The 20619-nt window shown below is 37.4% G+C and overlaps 1 protein-coding gene across 5 annotated transcripts in view; it reads left to right on the forward strand.

The window, feature by feature from the left end:
* LOC115239745 (LIM domain-binding protein 2) overlaps window positions 1-20619 on the forward strand; it is a 171354-nt gene that overhangs the window by 138860 nt on the left and 11875 nt on the right. For 4 of the 5 annotated variants that reach the window (XM_029814430.1, XM_029814433.1, XM_029814431.1 and 1 more), the window contains one exon: window positions 8828-8927. In XM_029814430.1, the coding sequence (XP_029670290.1) occupies window positions 8828-8927 (100 nt within the window). The remainder of the gene's footprint in view (window positions 1-8827; window positions 8928-20619) is intronic. The other variant, XM_029814432.1, reaches the window with a different exon arrangement.

The following is a 20619-nucleotide window of genomic DNA, read 5'->3' on the forward strand; positions in this document are numbered from 1 at the left end:
TGCGTTACGATAAAAATGCAGCGATCATTTCTAAAGCAGTTTGTAATAAGCACACATGTCTTGTATTCTACGTGAATGACGAAATAAGGATCCCTCATTTCTATCCTAACGGTGTTTTGCCTCCTTCGTGATTTCGACATGGAATATGACGAAATACCTTGTGTGCCGGCATCGCAAAGTACTTTGCATTACTGAATAATATCCGCTTGTACAGTGGTGAATGTTGATAACAATCATGACATGGTTGAATAATTTTTTCATATTTTTATTACTATTTTTAATCAATTATTATTTTTAATTAATTATTTAAAATATTTTTGTACATGAATTAATAACTTTAACATCAACAACAATCATACATTATATCTTTTATCATCGTTGATCTCGCAGTTTATATCTTGATCATTTTATCCGTTACATCCAAATATTAATACCATGCGGCAAACAAATGTGCATAGAGTTTATCTGTTATATTTCTGCATAATGTAATGTTACAACAATATTGTTACATATCAAACAAAATCGTTATAAAATCGCTCTAAAAATGTTTCTCTTCTAAAAGACTAAAAATAAAAATTGATAAAGACACGAAATAATTTTTCGCGTAACCGTGTATCTAAAAAAAAAAACAGGATATTTTCTTTCATCTCTAAGCGTTTGTAGCGTGTAGAATGTCGCTCGCCGAATTCAGAGTAGAATTTCTTCCTGCTTGATATCGCAACTCCGTAATTCGCTGCTGCCCGCGCGCGAGGCGATTTCGTCACGGAGAGGCTCACGCCGTTCACTTTTCCAGCAATGGCCAGCCCGAGTGCCCGAGTTTGAAACGAGCCTCGATTATTGCTCTTTTATGGCTGCGGCGGAGCAGCGGTGCGGCATGATTCTCTCCAGTCCACCGATCGCTTTTCGTTCGTTCCCACGACACGTCCGTCATGCGGGGAACCCAAGCTGCACCGACTATACGACCTCTCGCTCTCGGGGGTTATACGCAGTCAAATTGCGGCGGCCGGTTTAGCTATCGAGCCAAGAAACATGCCAACAAAATATGCCCGGGAGAAATCGTCATCCGCGTAGGAGAGAGAGAGAGAGAGAGAGAGAGAGAAGAGGAGGATAAGGGAAGAGGAGCGAGAGCGGACGGGTCTCTCGGTCCAGGTGAATTATCCGGCGGGTCTGAGGACGGAAAAAAGAACGAATATCGCCGATAAAACGCCGTCACGGGCAGCGATAAATTGCTGGCGCGGCGGCACGATTACTGCTGCGCCAGCGACGGAAAGTCCTCGCGAAAGTGTAAGGTGGTGGTTCCAGCAGCCGTCGCCGCCGATGCTGCTGCTGCTGCTGCTGCTGCTGCTGCTGTGGCGTCGGCGGCGGCGCCGGCGGAGCTGAGTCGGCTGTTATTCCGAATCTGGCCCGGCCAGCGAATTTCTGCGTGTAATTAAGAGGAGCGAGCCCACGCGCGCCCGCCGTTATCTGCGATTCGAGCGATTTTATTTATCATGCTTGTTCGCGGTGTTTTTCGAAATATCTAGTAGCTTGAAAAGCTCAATCTGGTCCTAAGAAATGATGACGATGATGATGATAATCCTTATTATTTAATTTTATATAAATAAAGCTCCATCTCTCTCTTATAAAAATTATGCGACTCAAGTCAGAAAATTAGTGACATTTGATAGATATCATACGGTGCAAAATTTTCTCCTCGCGATACATCAAGCTCAATACTTTTTTATATCGCGTATATGACGATAGCGTGTTCATATATTAAGATACAAATGTTATCGTTTGTATCTCAACGAAATGAATTTTCTCCCGAATAAATGCGGCGTCGGTGACGCGATTTCAGATTTGGCAGAACTGTCCCTTCGATCAATACGAAAGGTTCGTTAATAGCGAATGCTGCGTCGCGCCGTCCTTCGACAGTTAGGCCATCACCGTATTGCATCGTGCGCGTGGACGGGCTAAAGCTCGTGATAATGTCCCCGTACGAGCTTGCTCGTACCTTTCGCCATTATTATCCTTATGACATGCAGATTGCGCATTACACGCGGTGCATCACTTTGAGATACATAATGCGCCGTGTGTCCAACACAACACTGTTTACGAAAGTCTCTCCTCGGTTTAACTTAACGTTTTATCTACAATAATTAATTTTGCCATCCCTTTTTTTTCTAAAAAGATGAAAGGGAAAAAAAACTATTAAAAAAATTGTACAATATATGTAGATCGTATCGTACATCTTGTATTTTTTCTTCGTTATATTAACACATTACAGACGAATTGAAAATCATTATTATTATTATTTTTTTTTTATTATTATAAAGGAAAAGATATTTTTCATATTATTATAATAAAAATTGCAAATTAAAAGAATATCAGCGAATTATGCGCTAGGGATGTAAATAAACAAGTAAACTTTGGTTAATTACTTTCCTAGTCGTCGATTATAGTTTGAACCTGAATTCTACTTTAACCAACTAATTCTACTTTACTTGTTTAAAGTTCAATAATCGTCGGAGTGAGATTTGGGAGCGATTTGCGCGCATGGAATATTATCGCGAGACGATTATTAATGGCGAACAATTCGCCGGGTCCGCGCGCATAATCAATGGGACCGATGTCGTCGTCGTCGTTGTTAGTAACTTGCTGCCGAACTCGCGAATAACATGCGGAAAACACGCCTCGTGCGGAGGATAATGCCCCGGAGTCCGACGGAGTTGAAAATATCCGTCCACACACGTGCGTTTACGCGCTTCGCGCGTTTCATTCTTCTTCCTTCCTTGTCTGTCCCCTCTTTATCTCTCTCTGTCTCTCTCTCTCTCTCTCTTTCTTTCCTCTTCTAGCATAGATTAACTCTGTGTGTATCAGTACACACGAACAGAGCGCGACATTTTCGACACACTCAGCCGTCTACGCGCGAACTTCCATACATGTGTGTATTCGCGCGCTATATATAGACTTCGGGGGAGGGGTTTGGGGACTAGCATGACTCCCTGGCATTGATCGTACCGCCACCCCATGAGCAACCCCTAATAACACCCTCCTGCTGCCCCCCTTTCCCGCGTGCCCCCCCGAGTTTCCCTTCTCTCTCTCTCTCTCTCTCTCTCTCTCTCTCTCTCTTTCTCGCTCTCTTCCCCGGCACCGCCGCCGCCCCCTCGCTCCAAACTGCGCCCTTTGCTAACCCAATCTGAGACCCCTGCAGGCGACGGCTCTCAACCGGCGGTTCCGCGCGCGCAGCGTCGCGATGCGACGCGAGCTGAGCCACGCGGACCAGCTGGCCGGTCAGCTGATTCCCAGCGGCGCGGTGCGGTGCGTCGGGACGCCCATTAGCCACGCGAACTAAACTAAAGCCATTAACTCCCGTGGCTTAATAACGGGCGAAGCCACCCACGGCGACCTGTTTGCAAATCCCGCGGACCCCGACGGGGTTGCGAGGAGATATCGGCCGCGCTGGATGCCGCTTCCGGCACGAGCACGTGGCGCGTACAACGTCGACCGGAGTAATCGGACGCGGCTGATCGTTCACCTTAACCCTTTCGAGGATGCGGTGGGGTCGGTGTAAACGTGCATCGTGCATCGGCGAAAATAGGAAAATACGGAGATTTGGAAAATATAATCTTTCGAATCTTGATGATTCTAGAGATTAAAAAGTATCTCAATTCTATTCTGATTGCACATGTACCTATACATATATGTTTATTTGCCCGATAAAAGAATTTGTGAGAATTTCTTTTTTCGCATGGCTCGTTTGCCAACTCGGGATTAGGAGGAGCGATCGATTAGAATTTATTATATTACTTTTTGAGAAGTAAACAGATTCTCGAAAATTAGAAATGTCAAAATGTTCAGAAAAGATGCGCATATAACCGTCCGATGCCATAATCGAGTATCGATGGGAACGAGTTGTCGCGCAAGATAACCGCATGGCGATCGATACTTGCCGCCAATGTTATTTTAGTAACTAACGATGAATTATGTCCGTCTATGCGGACACAATCAAGAAGAGTATATATTATCTCTACGAAGACGTAAAGTTAATATAAAATCTATAATGTAATAGCATGTATATTTAAGTTTCGTAGTTGCCAAGTTGCGGCTTATAAAATTTATCTTTTCTGATGAATTTATTGCATTTATGCAAAAAAAAAAAAAAACTCATCAATTTTGTCGTGAGAAAAGAAAAATGATTTGCAGATTCTTACATCGAGTTGAATATTTTCATAACCAATGAATGACTCTCGAAATCGATAAATTTTCCTATTAATGGTCTTATCTTATCTTTGCTGTTCATGAAAACCTAGCAGTAATTTATTAGTGAATAAATTAAAATGAATAAAATATTTTCAATTATTAAATTACCATAATTTTTTCATTTCCGATAATGTATTGCTAACAAAATTTATTCATATTTGATACAAAGAATGTTTACGGAAACATTATAAGGCAATTATAGTTCGCGAAAGAAAGAAACGATGAGCCAGGATTAATGAACCTCTTTAAACGTACACTCTTGAAGGCGCAGCCTTGAAAGATTCCGGGCTGCATGCCGACTTGAACGCGCGCGTGCGAGGCGCTGGTTTTTCATTCAGCGGATTAGTTCCGTATCGGCGAAATGATCTGTCACGATCCTTTCCGGATTCGGTGAAGAACAGGGATGTGGGAAAAAGGCGGGTAAAAATCGTAGCGGACTCGCGCGGCGACCTGCCTGCCGTGCGACGAATTAATTAGTTCGATCGGCGAGGCACGTCTTGAATGAAAAGCCGGGCGTTACATGCACGCACGCTGTGGGGTTATTATGAAATTACGTTATCGGACTAAATATTAGCGCGATTCAATTCCGTCTTACACGCTCGATTCCTCAAGCGTGCCGCGCGCGTGTTTCCGGACACGTTCGGAAACAATCGCGTCCCTTTATATCTCTGTGGATCAATTCTTGGATGACTGTTATTCGATGCGAGAAACTGCGAGTAGTCGAGTCAAATATATTGTTAGTATGACTAGAAATTAGACATTTTAATAGACATTTGAAATATTTCTTAAAAAAATAGAGATTTAATTCTGTTTTTAAATAAGACTCTCTCTCTCTTTTTTATAAATTTTATGAATAATTAATTTTTAGAAGAATAAAAATAATTTGTTAAATAATGTAGGATTATATAAAATTATTAAATTAAGATTGGAAAATCTCGAGTTATTGTAATGCTTCATTTAGCAGCTTCTTTTTAATAATTTCTATTATTGCAATACATCGAACATTTATTCTCGATCAAGCGGTATCTCAAATGAGACAAAAGGCTTGTTCACGCGTCTCGTCACTCCCTAGTAAACCGTATACGACACTGGGTTATCCTTGCAACCCTTAAGTCCTCAAACCCACTCCGGGTAAATTTGCCTGACGCACGTACACACGCGCGCGTATACATGTGTGCGATAGTGACGTGTCGCCGACGTCCCATGGCGTCGATTCTCTGGAGACGAGAAAGTCCAAGTTTTCTTTCCGGACGCGATCGATCTTGGGATGGCGTATGAACTGAATGTGCGAATGACTCGCACATGAAAAAGGAGAATCACACTGAAACTTTTCTTCTGGTCCTCGATCTCTACTATTTATAATTGTTTATTCCATTAGTTGACATTTATCAAAGTTTTATCAATAAATATAATCTTTAATTTAATCTTAATCGCACTTAAATTTTCTTTTAAATGAAAGTAAATATGTGTTCACACATATATATCCTATATATTTATCTATCATGTAGATTGTAAGATTAGACAAAGTTATCTATTTGTTTGCAGTTTTTAATATTTTCTCATGACATGGAGTTTGAGAAATCTTCAAGCGATTTATCTTATCGATCGCGCTGAATAAAAAAATTAAAGGAACCGTCTTATCAGTAGTAAAGATTATTTTTCTGAAATCATAATCTCTATCAAAATTCGTTTAAACGTCTGTAGAGTTATTTTATTTGCATTATAATTCTATTTAATTTATTGCAAAAAAAAAACTGTTGTTTCTTCATGTAATTATTATACCGGATATTTATCATCGATAGTGCCGATTGCGACGAGTGATATCACAAGTCCAATGAAAAATTATACACACAAAGTGTTTCTGCGACATTCCATAGAATTTAAATAAGGCGTTAATTTACATTTGTGCAACGTCAGTTATGGAACAAGTCCGTCTCGTGATCTCTAAGACATGCGTACACTAATAGCCCGCGTAATTATTATTCTCGCATCGCAGTACTTTGTTTATCTCTTTTCCCTTCTCTCTTATAGCCTCGTGCAACTATGCGCGTTATAATTAGCATAATAAATTTACAAGGCCGACTAATACACGGAAAATACTGCGACACGTGTATCATCAAGGTCGATAGCTCGAGAATTCGGGAGAAAGACGTCTCTTGATCTCTCTGTCTCTTAAAATATTTTATAAATATAACATTTACAATTTTTTTCCATATTTATGTTTCTTTTTTTATTTTCTTCAGTGTGTGTAGATCGAGGTTAGGCGATTCGTTCATTATGCGAAACGCCGCAAAAGAATGTGTAATGTGCTAAATATAGTATCGATCGAACGATGCCGAAATTCGTTACCGGAAATTCGGCGCGCTGTGAACTCTATGTTATCGGAATATTCTGCGTACTCTTGTTATTAATCACCGGGCCGCGCTGCTTCTTAATGATCGTTCGTCCGGCCTTGGGGCGCGAGTACGCGCGCGATGCACACCAGGCATTTCGAGCACTAAATATTATCAATGCGCCGTTAATTACCCGCCGGTTAACCAACTGTTATTCGACGACCGATCGGGAGCCGAGAACCTGATTCTCGATGATTTGAAAGCGTCGGTTAAACCGCGCTCAACAACATCGTATTTCTTGTATGGAAAATTTGTACGTAGAAATAAAATGAAAAAAATTTATAATTTAAAATTTAATTTACTTAATTTAATTTGATTTATAATCTAAACAAATTATCTCAAACATTTTAAACGTTTAGAAGTATAGGAAGTTTTTATTTCAACATTCGATCGCCGCGTGATGAATTGTTTTTCTAAATGAATAATTCACGGACGACGTCGTGCACTCAAGTCGAATGGAAGAAAAATATGGTATTGCGATGCATGGAAATTAATACGCGTTTATGTTTGCCATTACAAAATTATTGTAATCAACTCATCGTTGTACTATGATTCGTGAAAATTTAATATGTCCCTCGCGTGTAATATATTTGATAATCGATATCAAATTATTAGTGTCTGGATGATCGTCGACAATCGGACTGACAGCATAAATATGAAGACCTTTGCGTTATCGATTGCGATATAGTGTTATTTCATCAAACAGCTGAACTTTATAATATACGATAATGATTTGTTCATATTCGAGACTATTAAAGATCGATTTAAAACATTTTTGCACACGTACACTTGCATTAGAATTCTGCGATTGTTAACACAAACATACACACATATTATATTATTTGCTAAATGGAACACGCTCACATAATATATATACAAGCACGATGATAGTATCCAGAAGTTTACTTACAGCATCCGAAGTTTGCTTATAATGTATCATTAATGCAATAATATATCAGCTGTAATCGCTAACACAATAATAAAAGAGTCACGATATTTTAATTATTTAGATATTTTTAATTATATTATTTTCTTTAAGATATTGAAATATGTCGCGGATTAATTAATGCGGTGCCGCAAAAAAAGACTGACATACAGTGCAATAAAAAAAGAAGGAAGAGAATAATACTTGTGGGACATATCCTTGGCTAATGCTTCGCATTTGCGGTATAAGAAAAAAAAGGTTAATGACATTTTAATTATGCATCTCGCGGCGTGACAACAGCGAGTATTGTGACTTATTGTCTTCCTCTCGGTTTTAGAATTGATAATATTCGTTACGTTTCGTTTCTCTGCGAGGAAAAAAGTGCTGAATCTTTCTGAAAGATGCACGAGTATGTTACGTCATGCACAAGAGATAATTTTCGTGTGTCTATGTGAAATCTGAGCTTGTCGAAATTATAACATATCTTTAGTTGAGAATTGGAATTTACAACATTAAGAGATTTTGAGAGTGTTTCAATACCATAGATATATATTCACATATAAACTTTACATGTTAATTAAGAAACTTTTATTATGCCCGGTTTACAATGAGTCGTTAGTCGCTAACAAATTGACCAAGCACAGTCGATTATTTCGAGGATATTCTTGGAATAATCGATTGCTGGTCAATTTGACAACTAACGACTAACGACTTATTGTAGACCAAAAACACTTTACAAGTGTATAGCGTTGGAATCAATACTTATTAAAATTGCACAAATGAAAGATTAATTGTAACCGTGATCTCGACTATCTTTTTTAGGACTTGAAAAATTAATCTTAATAAATTGAGCGAACATAATTTCAATTAATTTAATTAAAGTTTTTTTTTTTTTTTTTTAAATTCATCAAAGATTCGGCGTTGCATCGAGCCCTTTAACATTGTTGTGTCGTTTATAAATCCTCGCTTTTGTATTTCGGTGCATTAAAAAAAGATCGAAAAAGACGCGGACGTGGTGAAAGTCGTAGACTACATTTCGCGAATCTGTGCCATGTCCGAGGGCATTTTGCGGTGTGCTCGGGAGAGCCAAGCAGCCAATCGTTAGTACCCCTCGGGATGCTTTACGAAAATTCGCGAACGACGAGGGGGCTCGATGCAACGCGATGATCACTCGTGTATTGTATGCATGAAACATTCGCGCGCACACGCGAGAGTAACACGCTGTACACAGCACACCTAACATTGACCGATCGGTCTGATCTGACAGATCGTTGCCTGTCCCCAGGAGGCATACTCCAGCCTATGGCTACAGCCAGCCGGACTACAGGCTCCACGAGCTGAACAAGAGGTTATCGCAGCGCACCGAGGTGAGTACGCTTTCGAATTCATTTCTCTTTTCTTTTACGTTGTATTCGCACGACCGGCGAATCTTACTCACCCTTTGTCGGCCCTTCGCACTCGCACGATGTAATCGGAACCCTTGTCTTCGTCTGCGCGACGAATTCATTGCTCGATATGTATTTCATTTTATCATTTTAGAATAAATCAATTTTTTGATAGTAGAATAAAATTCACATTCTTTCGGAAGAATAGAACTAATTAAAGAGAATTGGGGGTGGCGGAGTTTATATAAAATATATTGTTCTGAGTTATAAATTGTGTGAAACTTTTCTCACTCGCCGAAAAATTACTGATTCTTAATAAACTACAATTATGCAATAATTTTATCAATTTTCTGATTATTATGTGAACAAAGAGATATCTTTTTTTCTGTGAAATCAGGAAAATAAATATCTCTTTAAAACAATAAAAAAATATTTGCGGTAACCGAAATGGTCAGCGCGACGGAATTTACGGTATGCTTAATCGAATGCGCTATTTATCGCAATTCGAGATATCGTTATTTTGATAAAGGTTATATTGCCCACCGTTTTGTTTAATCGCGTACGTTAAATTGTTTTGCAATTTTTATTCGTTTCTGTCAGTTGCATTTACATTCACAAAAAAGCTTATAGGTACATGAAACAAGCTTAGATCATAAAGTCATTGTCATCGATAACTTTTTTTTGTTTTCCTCTATTGTATCTATATGAAGAACATACAGATAAAGATTCTGTCACGTTTACCTTGTATTAGCATATTTTAATTTTTAATTTCAAGGTTGTGTATCGAACTTTTAACTCAATTGTAATTGTCATCGTGATTCCACTGAAACTCGTAATATTATGTATTATATCTAAATAATATATTTTTTAATAATATTTAATGTACAAATATGCAAATTCTGATATAAATCATAGTCTCGAAATATTTTAATTGATAATTTTTAAATTTGATCACTGTTAATAAATAATATAATTAAGATATACTCTTGTATATAGATATAAAATTTTACATATATTTATAAATAAGAATTTTTCAAAAGTCATAGGAACTTTTTTTCTCAGAATGCTTTATGACTTTACTTACAAAAGAGAAAAATTAATCAAAATAGTATAAAATGCAGTATTTTGACTAGATTTTATAATTCTTTTACCGGCGGTAAAAAAAAACACACGCATGACAAGCTATTTACGCGAAATGAAGGAAATAATTCCTTTTGATATGTAGTTAATACGGGATGAAAATCTTTTGTTTTAAAACCACATACTGTCGGCTTTGCTATATATTACAATATAAAATTATCTGCAACCCATATACCACCGCGGCAGATAAACTAACCTCTTCTGAGTGATCCACGATAATAGTGATAAGATATGATGCAGGGAAATCATTATTGCTCGCACATGTCATTCAGACTGTTGATAGTTAATCGAGGCTCCGCAAAAAATGCTGCATTCGTCCATCTTTTACCGCGATCGTGTGTCATAACTGACTTTCGATTTTTACTTGTATATTCAAAAATTAATTAAAAATAAATTATAGTTATGTAAGTTATTTAATTAATACACTTATAAGATAATTTTTTCATAAATTTTCTAGAGTAATTGATAACCAATATGTGTGACATATAATAACACATCTTTAATTGGATTCAACTTTTAAAAGTTATGATATGAAAATAGTAATATTTAGAAAAAAGAGAAGATATTTTGTAACATAATTTAAAAATATTATATACACGCAATCAGTTACAATAGTTTTAAAAATTGTTGGACTAGAGAATAATTTTCTACACTTTTGCATTTTTAATAAAACAAAGGGTATGATTGAATTCTGCAATCGTTCTAAATACAAATCGTTAAACTCGAATAATTTTGTCGCTGTTTGCATATGTGTACGTATTCATAAGACAGTTCGTCGAAAAGATTATTTCCTGTCAACGATGCACAATTTACGGCAGGCAATAGTAGCCGTATTTCTTTTTGATATTTTGCCGAGTAGTGGTCAATATGTCATCAGGGTTGAGTAACGCGCGAAAAAAAGAAAAAACGAATGTGCTCGAGGTTAATGCGTTCTAATGATCCTCCGCTCCTAGTACAACGTTCATTAATCTTCGGATGGACAACCGGTCTTCTTCCCTGGGAGGTCTCGATAAGCGGTCCGAATAAATTCTTCGGTTTCTGTCGCGCGTTAGTATCGGATAAAAGGAGCAAGAGGCGAAGAAGCAGCGAGCTGTCAACGCTTCTAGCGTGAAGTATACGTGCCAACACGAAAAATCTTTCCACGTGCTTACCACTTATGCGAGCAAGTTTTCGAACAAATTTTTGTGACAAATATTTGTACGATGTTTTTCTTTTTTTATTTTTTCAAATTTTAATTTCAAATCATAAATACTACAGGTATTATTATTGCAGCAAGATGATTAACGTTCTTATCTCAAATTACCATCTCTTGACATTTTCTAATGCCATTCATTAGTTTCGCGAAACCATAAATTATAAGTTCTACGAATTAAAATGCACAGTCTTTTTCTCATCTTTCGTGTTTAAGAAATATACATATACTCTAGAAAAAAAAAGCAAAAAAAAATTTCGATGTCTTTTAAATATGGTTTCGTGATAAAAAATTATTTATTTTTTCGAAATATATTTTTGTACCATAATCGTCTCGGTAAACGCAAAGCTATCCGGGAAATTTTGTTTATCTCGTTTTGTGGTTATTCTCGCGTATAGGGGATTGGGCGTGTATGCAAATTATATTTCGCTGATACAAGCATACATGAGAAAGAGCGAGAGAGTGCACGTGTCAATATATATAAACACATATATACGTGAACTGCATCGATCGTTGCGACGGGAGAAGGAAAAGGTCAGAATCGAACCGGCATATTGCAATTGCTTTTACTTATGCATACTTGGGCCGTACATTCTGCGTATTCGTGGATCCTGTAAATGACCCAAATTCGCGTGCCGATATAAATAAAATTTGCCGTTTTTATTCTTTTTTCTTTCTTTTTTATATAAAAAAAAAAAATTTACTGGACTTAAATGATTTTATCGCAAGATTACGCAATCAATGGTTAAAATCCGGCAGCGATTCGACAACGTTTGCACGCGTTCAACGAGCAGAACGAAATCATGCGCCTCGATAGATTTAATAAAATAAACGAAACATAAATGAGATAAACTTTCCGTTAAAAAAATTTGCATTTGCTGTTGCAATATTAGCGCATGCGAAAATGACGATTCCCCGTGAAATTATAGTGTATCGTATAGCGGTTAAATTGAAGTGTGTATGTGTGCGGGTGCAAAGAGATTTAACACACCCACCTATAGGCGCGCGTTTATGCCGCTTTTTAATGTCGCAGCGCGGTTACGATAAGCCGACTGGACACTCGCGTGGCACCAGTTTTATTTTATGATTCGCGCCAGCGGCGGCTTCGAATGTGAAGTGTAAAAATGCTTTTTCATCGCGGCGATGTAACTGAAGCGCCATTACGTCGCGACAAAAATTGCAAGTCCTGTGCAAGCTCTTTACTTAAACTTGCAACGATATCGATTGTTTCTGCAGTAAATGTGTTTTTTAATTGCAAACCGGAGGCTCTGCGATCAAACGCGAGCTGTCGGAAAGAATTGCAGGAAAATACAATCGAGGCAGAGTGTTAAAGCTCGGAAACTAGAGCTAATTTTGCCGGAAAAATATTTCAAAGAAACTTGTTGATGCGTTAAAAAATATTTTGCATTTGAATTTAATTTAAAAAAAAAAAAACGAATAAATAGAACTCTTTTCAGCAAGCATATATAAAGCCCCAAAAGGATAAAGAAAATATATATGAATTTTTCTGTCGAAAATATATATCGCGACCTTTTTGCGTTCGATCCAGCATACGATCTCGACGAACAGCCTCGTAAACTGCAGTTGTAATGATCGTGCACGCGGATCATGCGTAGTATGTTTAACCCTGTGCATATCATGGTGACAGGTGCGTGTGTACAAGGCGCGCTTTTAAACGCGGTCGCGTAAAGTCGTCCGGGCTAACGAGGCGTGGAACCTCGCAAGGCAACGATCCAAATTTCAATGTTACAATCCCATCGAACCGTGGCGGTAGCCCGCTTTGGCACCATTCATCTCCTCTTCCTCGTTCTGTCACGGTCACTCGGAAACGATCTGCATGTATAAGATATTCCAGTAAAATTTAATTTTTTTTTTTTCAGTTTTAATTTAAATCAATTTTTCAGAAGAATTTTTTTCTTTTATGTAACTTGAATTTATAAATAATTTATACATGCTTGTATGTTAAAAAAAATTTGATTCCAATTTATTCTTCGTGTAACTATTCTATTTTTGTACGCAATTGAATTATATATATATATAATTTATTTATTATTATTTATATTCTTAATTTGCTATTTGATTACAACCCATTTTTTTCATTTTATTTTCTCTTGTATTATACGTGTATTATCTATTTTTTCTCTTCTTGTTTTGTAGGTTTTTCTTTGTATTTACTATCTGTCGTGTATATTCTCATATATCATGTATAGTGTTCAGAGAGGGCTTACTATGCTTTCTCTCTAGAACACGAAATAAATTCTACTCTAGTTTCCCCCTGCTCTCCATTCCGTCTCGTTCTCTCCCCGCTCTTCGTGTTTTTCGTTCACTCTCTACTCCCCCGCGCACGTGGACACGCGCATACACGCACACACACGCTCTCGCGTAGCCGTTCGCAAAGTTTAGCAAACGACATGGCGTGTCCCACGGTCATAAATCATCTTTCCTCGCGCTATCGTCGCATCTCGTGCGTTGTCAGCATGCGTTTGCAAGGTTCACCGCCGTTTCTTCCGCTACTTCCGTCAGATCCGTGCTAACGCCGCCGCAGAAAAACATCTTGTTATATGTAAAAGAATATTCGAAGTCGAACCGCTATTAACTCTTCGATTTTTAATAATAAGTAATAAATTAATAACCAAGCAACGATTTGTGCGATTAAAATCTTCATTCGAAAAATAAAAAATACTTAGCGTGTATTCTGAATGTTAATGTGCATGAAATATATATATATATATATCTTCACAAGTATAGTGAATAGTACAGCGATGCTAGTTAATTACATCAAAGTCGAGTCAGTGATTAAATATATGCAGTGTAGCCGTTACTCCGTTGAACATAGGTATACATAGGAATGATTGATGGAGGTTGAATAAAGAATGAGGAAGTAAAGAAGTAGGAATGAAGAGAAAAAGGAAGAATGCCGCGTTAAAGATTGTTTAAAAGTATTGTACTTAACGAAAATTCTCTTTATTAAATAAAAGCAAAAATGTGGAACCACAAACGAAAGAGGAACAAAAAATGAATTTGAAGAAATGAATGCATTTTTATAATGAAAAAACAGAAAGTTTGTAAAAATAAGGAATATGCGAACCCCATTCTATCAATAAATGAGAAAATTTAAATGATAAATGATAAAAAGCAAGACGCAACATGTAACTTGCATAGTAAATAAACTATTTCACCTCGTAGTCTTAAGTCTCTTACTGCTATTTGATGGTCATCCATGTGTAATTAATAAATCGCAAAATATGCGCAGATAAAATCTCATGCATTTTAATTTAAGCAGCGATCGGTGCCGCGCAAAATGTCATCGAGTCAAAGGATCATTGACAGTTCGCCTTGAATCGCTTACGAAACGAATCGATGCTGATTCAACACTTGACTCTAACCCGACTGCGTTGAGCTCAGTGTTACACTGTATGCGCAATATACTAATAATAATTGATACATTATAAACACGCCACAAAATATTAATGATATAATATTAATAACGAAGATAAAATTATATTATTATAATCATACAGTCGCGTAGAACTATAAATTGTTTTTAGATATTATCTGCGATAGTCGGATCGACAGATAGGAAATATTAATTTCCATGCGTAAGAGAATTAGTAGCGGTTGAAATACTATTCGTGGCAGATCTTTACGCTGCGTTCGGCAGAAAGAGAGTGAGAGAGAGAGAGAGATAGTCGGAGAGCTGCTAAGTGTACCGTTACTATAAAGTTTGGCGTAGTTCTACCTACAGTGGGAGTTACCTAGACAAAGAGGAGTGAAAGAAAAAAGCAAAAAGAGAGAGAGAGAGAGAGACAGAAAGGGAAAGGGAGGGAGCGATTTAGTCGAGTGCAAGAAAGCTATCGAGAACAAAACGAGAAAAAAGACCGAGTTGGCATATATAGGAAGAAATAGCGACTAGTCAGAAATAGAGGGAACGATCGCTTTTACGATTCAGTTTCGCGAATTACGCGCCTAGAAATTCATATTTCTCTATTAGTTTGCACAAAGGAAAGCGTCCCCGTTAATCTAGCAGTCTGGCGGGTGTGAGTGGGATCGCGCGATCGACTCGGATACTTGGACCAAATCGTAGCAACAATTAGACTTGAGATAAGCGTAGCTTAACGCGATTGCCTGCTTCTTTCCAGATACATAGTTCTCTATAATATTCCTACATATGATGTAGGCAATGAAGGAAAAAAAAAAGTCAAAGTCATCGCTGATTTTAGCTAATGTTAAGCCACGTTTATCTAACTGGATTTTAAACCTGCGTGTCTTGATGTTCTAATTTCAAAGTATTGGTGAATCTCAAGTCGACTTTACTTTAACGGAAATTTCATTTGAAGCTCACTTGCCAAGAAAGTTAAATACATACTGAGAAGTTGCGAAGTACATTGCACGCCCAAAAAAGACATCGCTATCTTAAATTTTCGTCGAAGAAGATATTTTTAAAATAATTTTCAATATAGATCTCCATAATTATTGTGATATTTGAACGCGTACAATACGTTCAATGTTATTGACGACAATCTTAATTAAAAAATTCGAGAACGAGACACATTTAAAGCAAAGAAGGAGAGAGCATCATCAACAAACGACACAAAATAGCCATAAAATACAATAGAAATATTCATATTCGAGAAAAGATTGAGGAATCCGCAATCTACGGGAGGGAAGCGAACATGTACGAGATCAATGAAATTTGAATCGAAGTGGATGAGTTCATCCTTCCGAGCAAATGCGATAGTATGTAAGAGGAAGACTCTGACTTCTCCATCATCTTTCTCTCTCTCTCTCTCTCTCTCCGTTTCTATTCGTCAGTATCGGTTAGAGCTAAATCGATTTCCAAACGCGCTGCTTCGAATCGACAGGATCTAAGCTTGAAAGAAGCTTATAGTACAATCGGATAGAATGTGGCACATTACTATGAAGGGCGGCGGATATGGCGGGTGGTTGACGGTGGTTCGGATTAACGCGACGGATGCGTGGAACGCGAAATAATCAAGACGAGTCGTGTGGGTTGTGATAATATTAGTTACGAATAAAGTTTTAGCCGTGTTGTGTGCGGTGAAATAAAAACCTCGCAGAATCGCACGATCGAACGAATTAAATCAAAATTTCGTATTCATTCGCAAAGTCAAATCTCGAGGAATTTTCGTGCGTTTTCCACTCGCTGGATTATATTAAGATCGGGATAGAGTCCTCTCTGGATCGGTCGCGGCGAACGAAGTTTCGAAGTATGACTCGGAAGCAAGAATACCTAATAATAAAATCACGGAAGGAAGAAGCGGGTGGAACGAAGCCTCAAAGCGATATAATGACTTACTACTAGAGGAGCTTCGTATGCACAGCACACCGTGGAACTCGGGTTCAATAGGAAACACTATCTCTACGATAAAGCCGATCTCGAGATGTATATTACATCGATTTTATCTTAGGAAAAAGAGATTTAATAGACAGGGATGAGAACCGAATGCGCATAATGTCTTAATAGAGAATAGGTCTCTCGAGAAATTGGAACGAAATAATTTCGATATCTGAGCATACAAAAGTGAATGTGAATTTTGTGAATATGCATTAAAGCAATTATTATATATTCACATGTAAGTCTAATATTATTAATATAAAGAATTAATTATTTCACGAAAAATTAGAAGCAGATAAATATGTATAAATATTTTGTGATAAAAGATTTCATAATTATTTGTAGTAATATCTTGATGAAATGATGTCTGCAATTAGCACATAAAATAGAATGTAAGTTGTATTAAAATGTAGATTTATTAGCATTCGCTTACAATTTAAATTAGCGCGGAGAGAAGAAGAAGTATCAAAGCAAGATCCACCATGGACAAAAGTCAAGACTTCCGCATAAATCGCTCAAATTAATTTAGACGAAGCGCGAACCGCAACAGATGTGCTGAGAGACGTCAATCCGTTGCCGAATCTTTAAATAAATTGATCCGCGCGGGTGGCAATCGTACTTTCTATCCAATCTTTCGCGAGTGAATTCTTCTCTCTCTTTATATTTGTCGCTCGCTGATCGCGCTCTAAACATTTCGAGCGTCGCATTTGCTTCTTCGGAGTCAGTATTACGCAGAGAATGTGTAACAATGTGAAGCCGATAGAGTCTTAATAGAAGGGAGGGCAGAGATCGAAGGGAACTTCCGACGATGGTCAGGCCTGAAAAGAAAGAAACGACTTCGAGCGTTCGTGTTCTGGAACCGAACGAAACTTCACGTGCTTTCTCTTGGATACTTTCTCAGCCTCTTTTCTTTTCTTCGCGGCACGACGTGCCGCCTTTCCCGATGAACCATACACGCGAGCTATCTTCGTATCTCGTAGCTAATAGCAGCTATGTTTCTTTCGATTCTATTTTTTGAAATATTTGCAAACGGCATCGTAAATAATTATTCATGCTTTTCTACGATTATACGATAGAAATGGGTTTTCAGTTCAACTTTGAAATTGATGATCTTGTCGCTTAGAATATCAATTAGCGGCAGCTAATTCGCCTTTAAATCAGGCCGTGAAGCGATAAAATGATAGACGTTTATCCGGCCTGGTCGCGATCTTGGCGTTGCGTTACGTTAGTGACCAGTTTGCGTAAAGCCGAGGCGATAAATGTAAATAAAAGTAAATGGCGGGTGGTACGAAGGCAAAAAAAAAAAGAGGACGGAGGATAATAAAGAAAAGACAGGAACGTATTATCACGTCGCGGGAATGATACGGAGCGAATGTAACGGTGGGTAAAAATGAAAAAAAGCGGTAAAGAGGGACTGCGTGTAAAGAGAAGACGCGTTACAAAAACCGGAGATGATTACTATAGTTGCGAGACAAAAGACGAGGCCCGCCGTCTACAATGTGAACGTTTAAACGAGTTCCAATACACATCGAAGACAGGCATATCTGTATACCGAACGATAATTAACGATATCAAAAGAAGAAGAAGAAGTTTGTTAACCGGTTCGCCGCCGATATGAAAACGAGTTTTTCAGGAGCCGATTATGTATTTTCTCTACGTAACCTTCTATGTACTGTTTATTGAGGCCGATTATACGGTCCAGTCGTGCATTTTTTTATGTCGCGTTAAATTAATGAAGCGATCTGAGATATTTATGTATGTTTCCGATCGCCATAAATTTTGTCGCCGGAACTAATCTCGTTACTGTTAACTATAATATATCTGTTATGATATATATTGACATCTTGGAACGCGATAACAATCTGCGAAGTTCTGTGACTTTCTTCAAACGTCTTAGTATGAGTATATAACACATCTTTCTGTTTCCAGGCCATAGAACCTTATTCTTAAGGTCTTAAATTACAAAGCTTCGTGCCCGTATATATAATTTATATTTCTAAACTAGAATAGAGGACGGAGGATAATAAAGAAAAGACAGGAACGTATTATCACGTCGCGGGAATGATACGGAGCGAATGTAACGGTGGGTAAAAATGAAAAAAAGCGGTAAAGAGGGACTGCGTGTAAAGAGAAGACGCGTTACAAAAACCGGAGATGATTACTATAGTTGCGAGACAAAAGACGAGGCCCGCCGTCTACAATGTGAACGTTTAAACGAGTTCCAATACACATCGAAGACAGGCATATCTGTATACCGAACGATAATTAACGATATCAAAAGAAGAAGAAGAAGTTTGTTAACCGGTTCGCCGCCGATATGAAAACGAGTTTTTCAGGAGCCGATTATGTATTTTCTCTACGTAACCTTCTATGTACTGTTTATTGAGGCCGATTATACGGTCCAGTCGTGCATTTTTTTATGTCGCGTTAAATTAATGAAGCGATCTGAGATATTTATGTATGTTTCCGATCGCCATAAATTTTGTCGCCGGAACTAATCTCGTTACTGTTAACTATAATATATCTGTTATGATATATATTGACATCTTGGAACGCGATAACAATCTGCGAAGTTCTGTGACTTTCTTCAAACGTCTTAGTATGAGTATATAACACATCTTTCTGTTTCCAGGCCATAGAACCTTATTCTTAAGGTCTTAAATTACAAAGCTTCGTGCCCGTATATATAATTTATATTTCTAAACTAGAATAAGATCAGTATCCGTGACTAATCTAAAATGTTTGAAGTCTGTGTGTTTTCGCACGATTTATGAGATAGAGATGATAAAAAAAGACCACAAATAAATCTTTTGACTGACAAAGGATCAGTACGCATATCGATATCACATATTGATATCATACTGACGCAGTTATACCCCCAAGTATTTTATACAGACGGAGATTCTTTATTATTAATAAAAACTAATAAAATATGAAGAATATAAACGAAAAAGAAACTTTATATCATATAATAATTGAAGGTAAAAATATATTTTTTCATATATTTTACATAGCACATGCAAGCTTGAAATAAGAAACTCGTGATGTGGAGATAAACGTATATTCATGAAAAACATAAAATCAACTATTCAAATGGATTTGCAAATATTTCAAGAAAACGCAACAGAATGAAAGCGGAATATGTAATATTTTTCTTTATTATTTTCTAAGAAACATGATACGCAGAATAGCTTCTGAAACGCGTCGTGTTGTCCATTGTGCTTCTCTATCTCGTAAAGATTTTTCGGAACAATATTTTCATACATAATTTAATCACTGATTTTTTTCGAGACGCATCGGAGTGAATTAAAATCAAAAAGAGAGAGAGAGAGAGAAAGAGAAAGAGAAAGAAAGGGATAGCAGAAATTTTTTCTCACGTGATCGCGGACATTCCGTTTTAGTATTCGTTACTCAGCGAAAGAAAGTGCATTAATTTCCATCATTGGACTTTGACGTACGCGAGAGAGATCCACTCCCGACTATGACGTGGAGCATTTTGACTGTGACTGATGGCGCCTCATTTACCCTTCGTGTGTTTCCTACACGCCTGCTATACGATTCTACATGCGCACACGTTTCTTTTGTGCTAACTCGTCTTTTTTTGCTCCGTTTCTTTATCCGCAATTTTTGCATCTTGTTATGCGGGCGCGATAATTTCACAATTACGATAAGATAGGGCAAAATATGTAATGAGAATAGCATTGTGACTTGTCAACGGTTTATAAAGTAAAAGATTTATTAAAAGACATTTGAATCAATTTTGTTTTTATTTTATACATACGTGTGTGATCTCAGCTCCTCTGTATATTTGAAATTCGTCTCTTTATTTATTATATAGTATATAATATATCTTGATTTATATCAAACTTTTACAGCAATCATGCTTGTTAATATCACGTGAAAATAATTACATTTGAACAAGTAACTTTTAATGAGGGAGCGGAGAGAAATTAATTTGGATTTTCATGTATTTACGATTGAAAATG

This window comes from Formica exsecta, unplaced genomic scaffold (genome assembly GCF_003651465.1).
Source record: "Formica exsecta isolate Colony F162 unplaced genomic scaffold, ASM365146v1 scaffold394, whole genome shotgun sequence".
NCBI lineage: Eukaryota > Metazoa > Arthropoda > Insecta > Hymenoptera > Formicidae > Formica > Formica exsecta.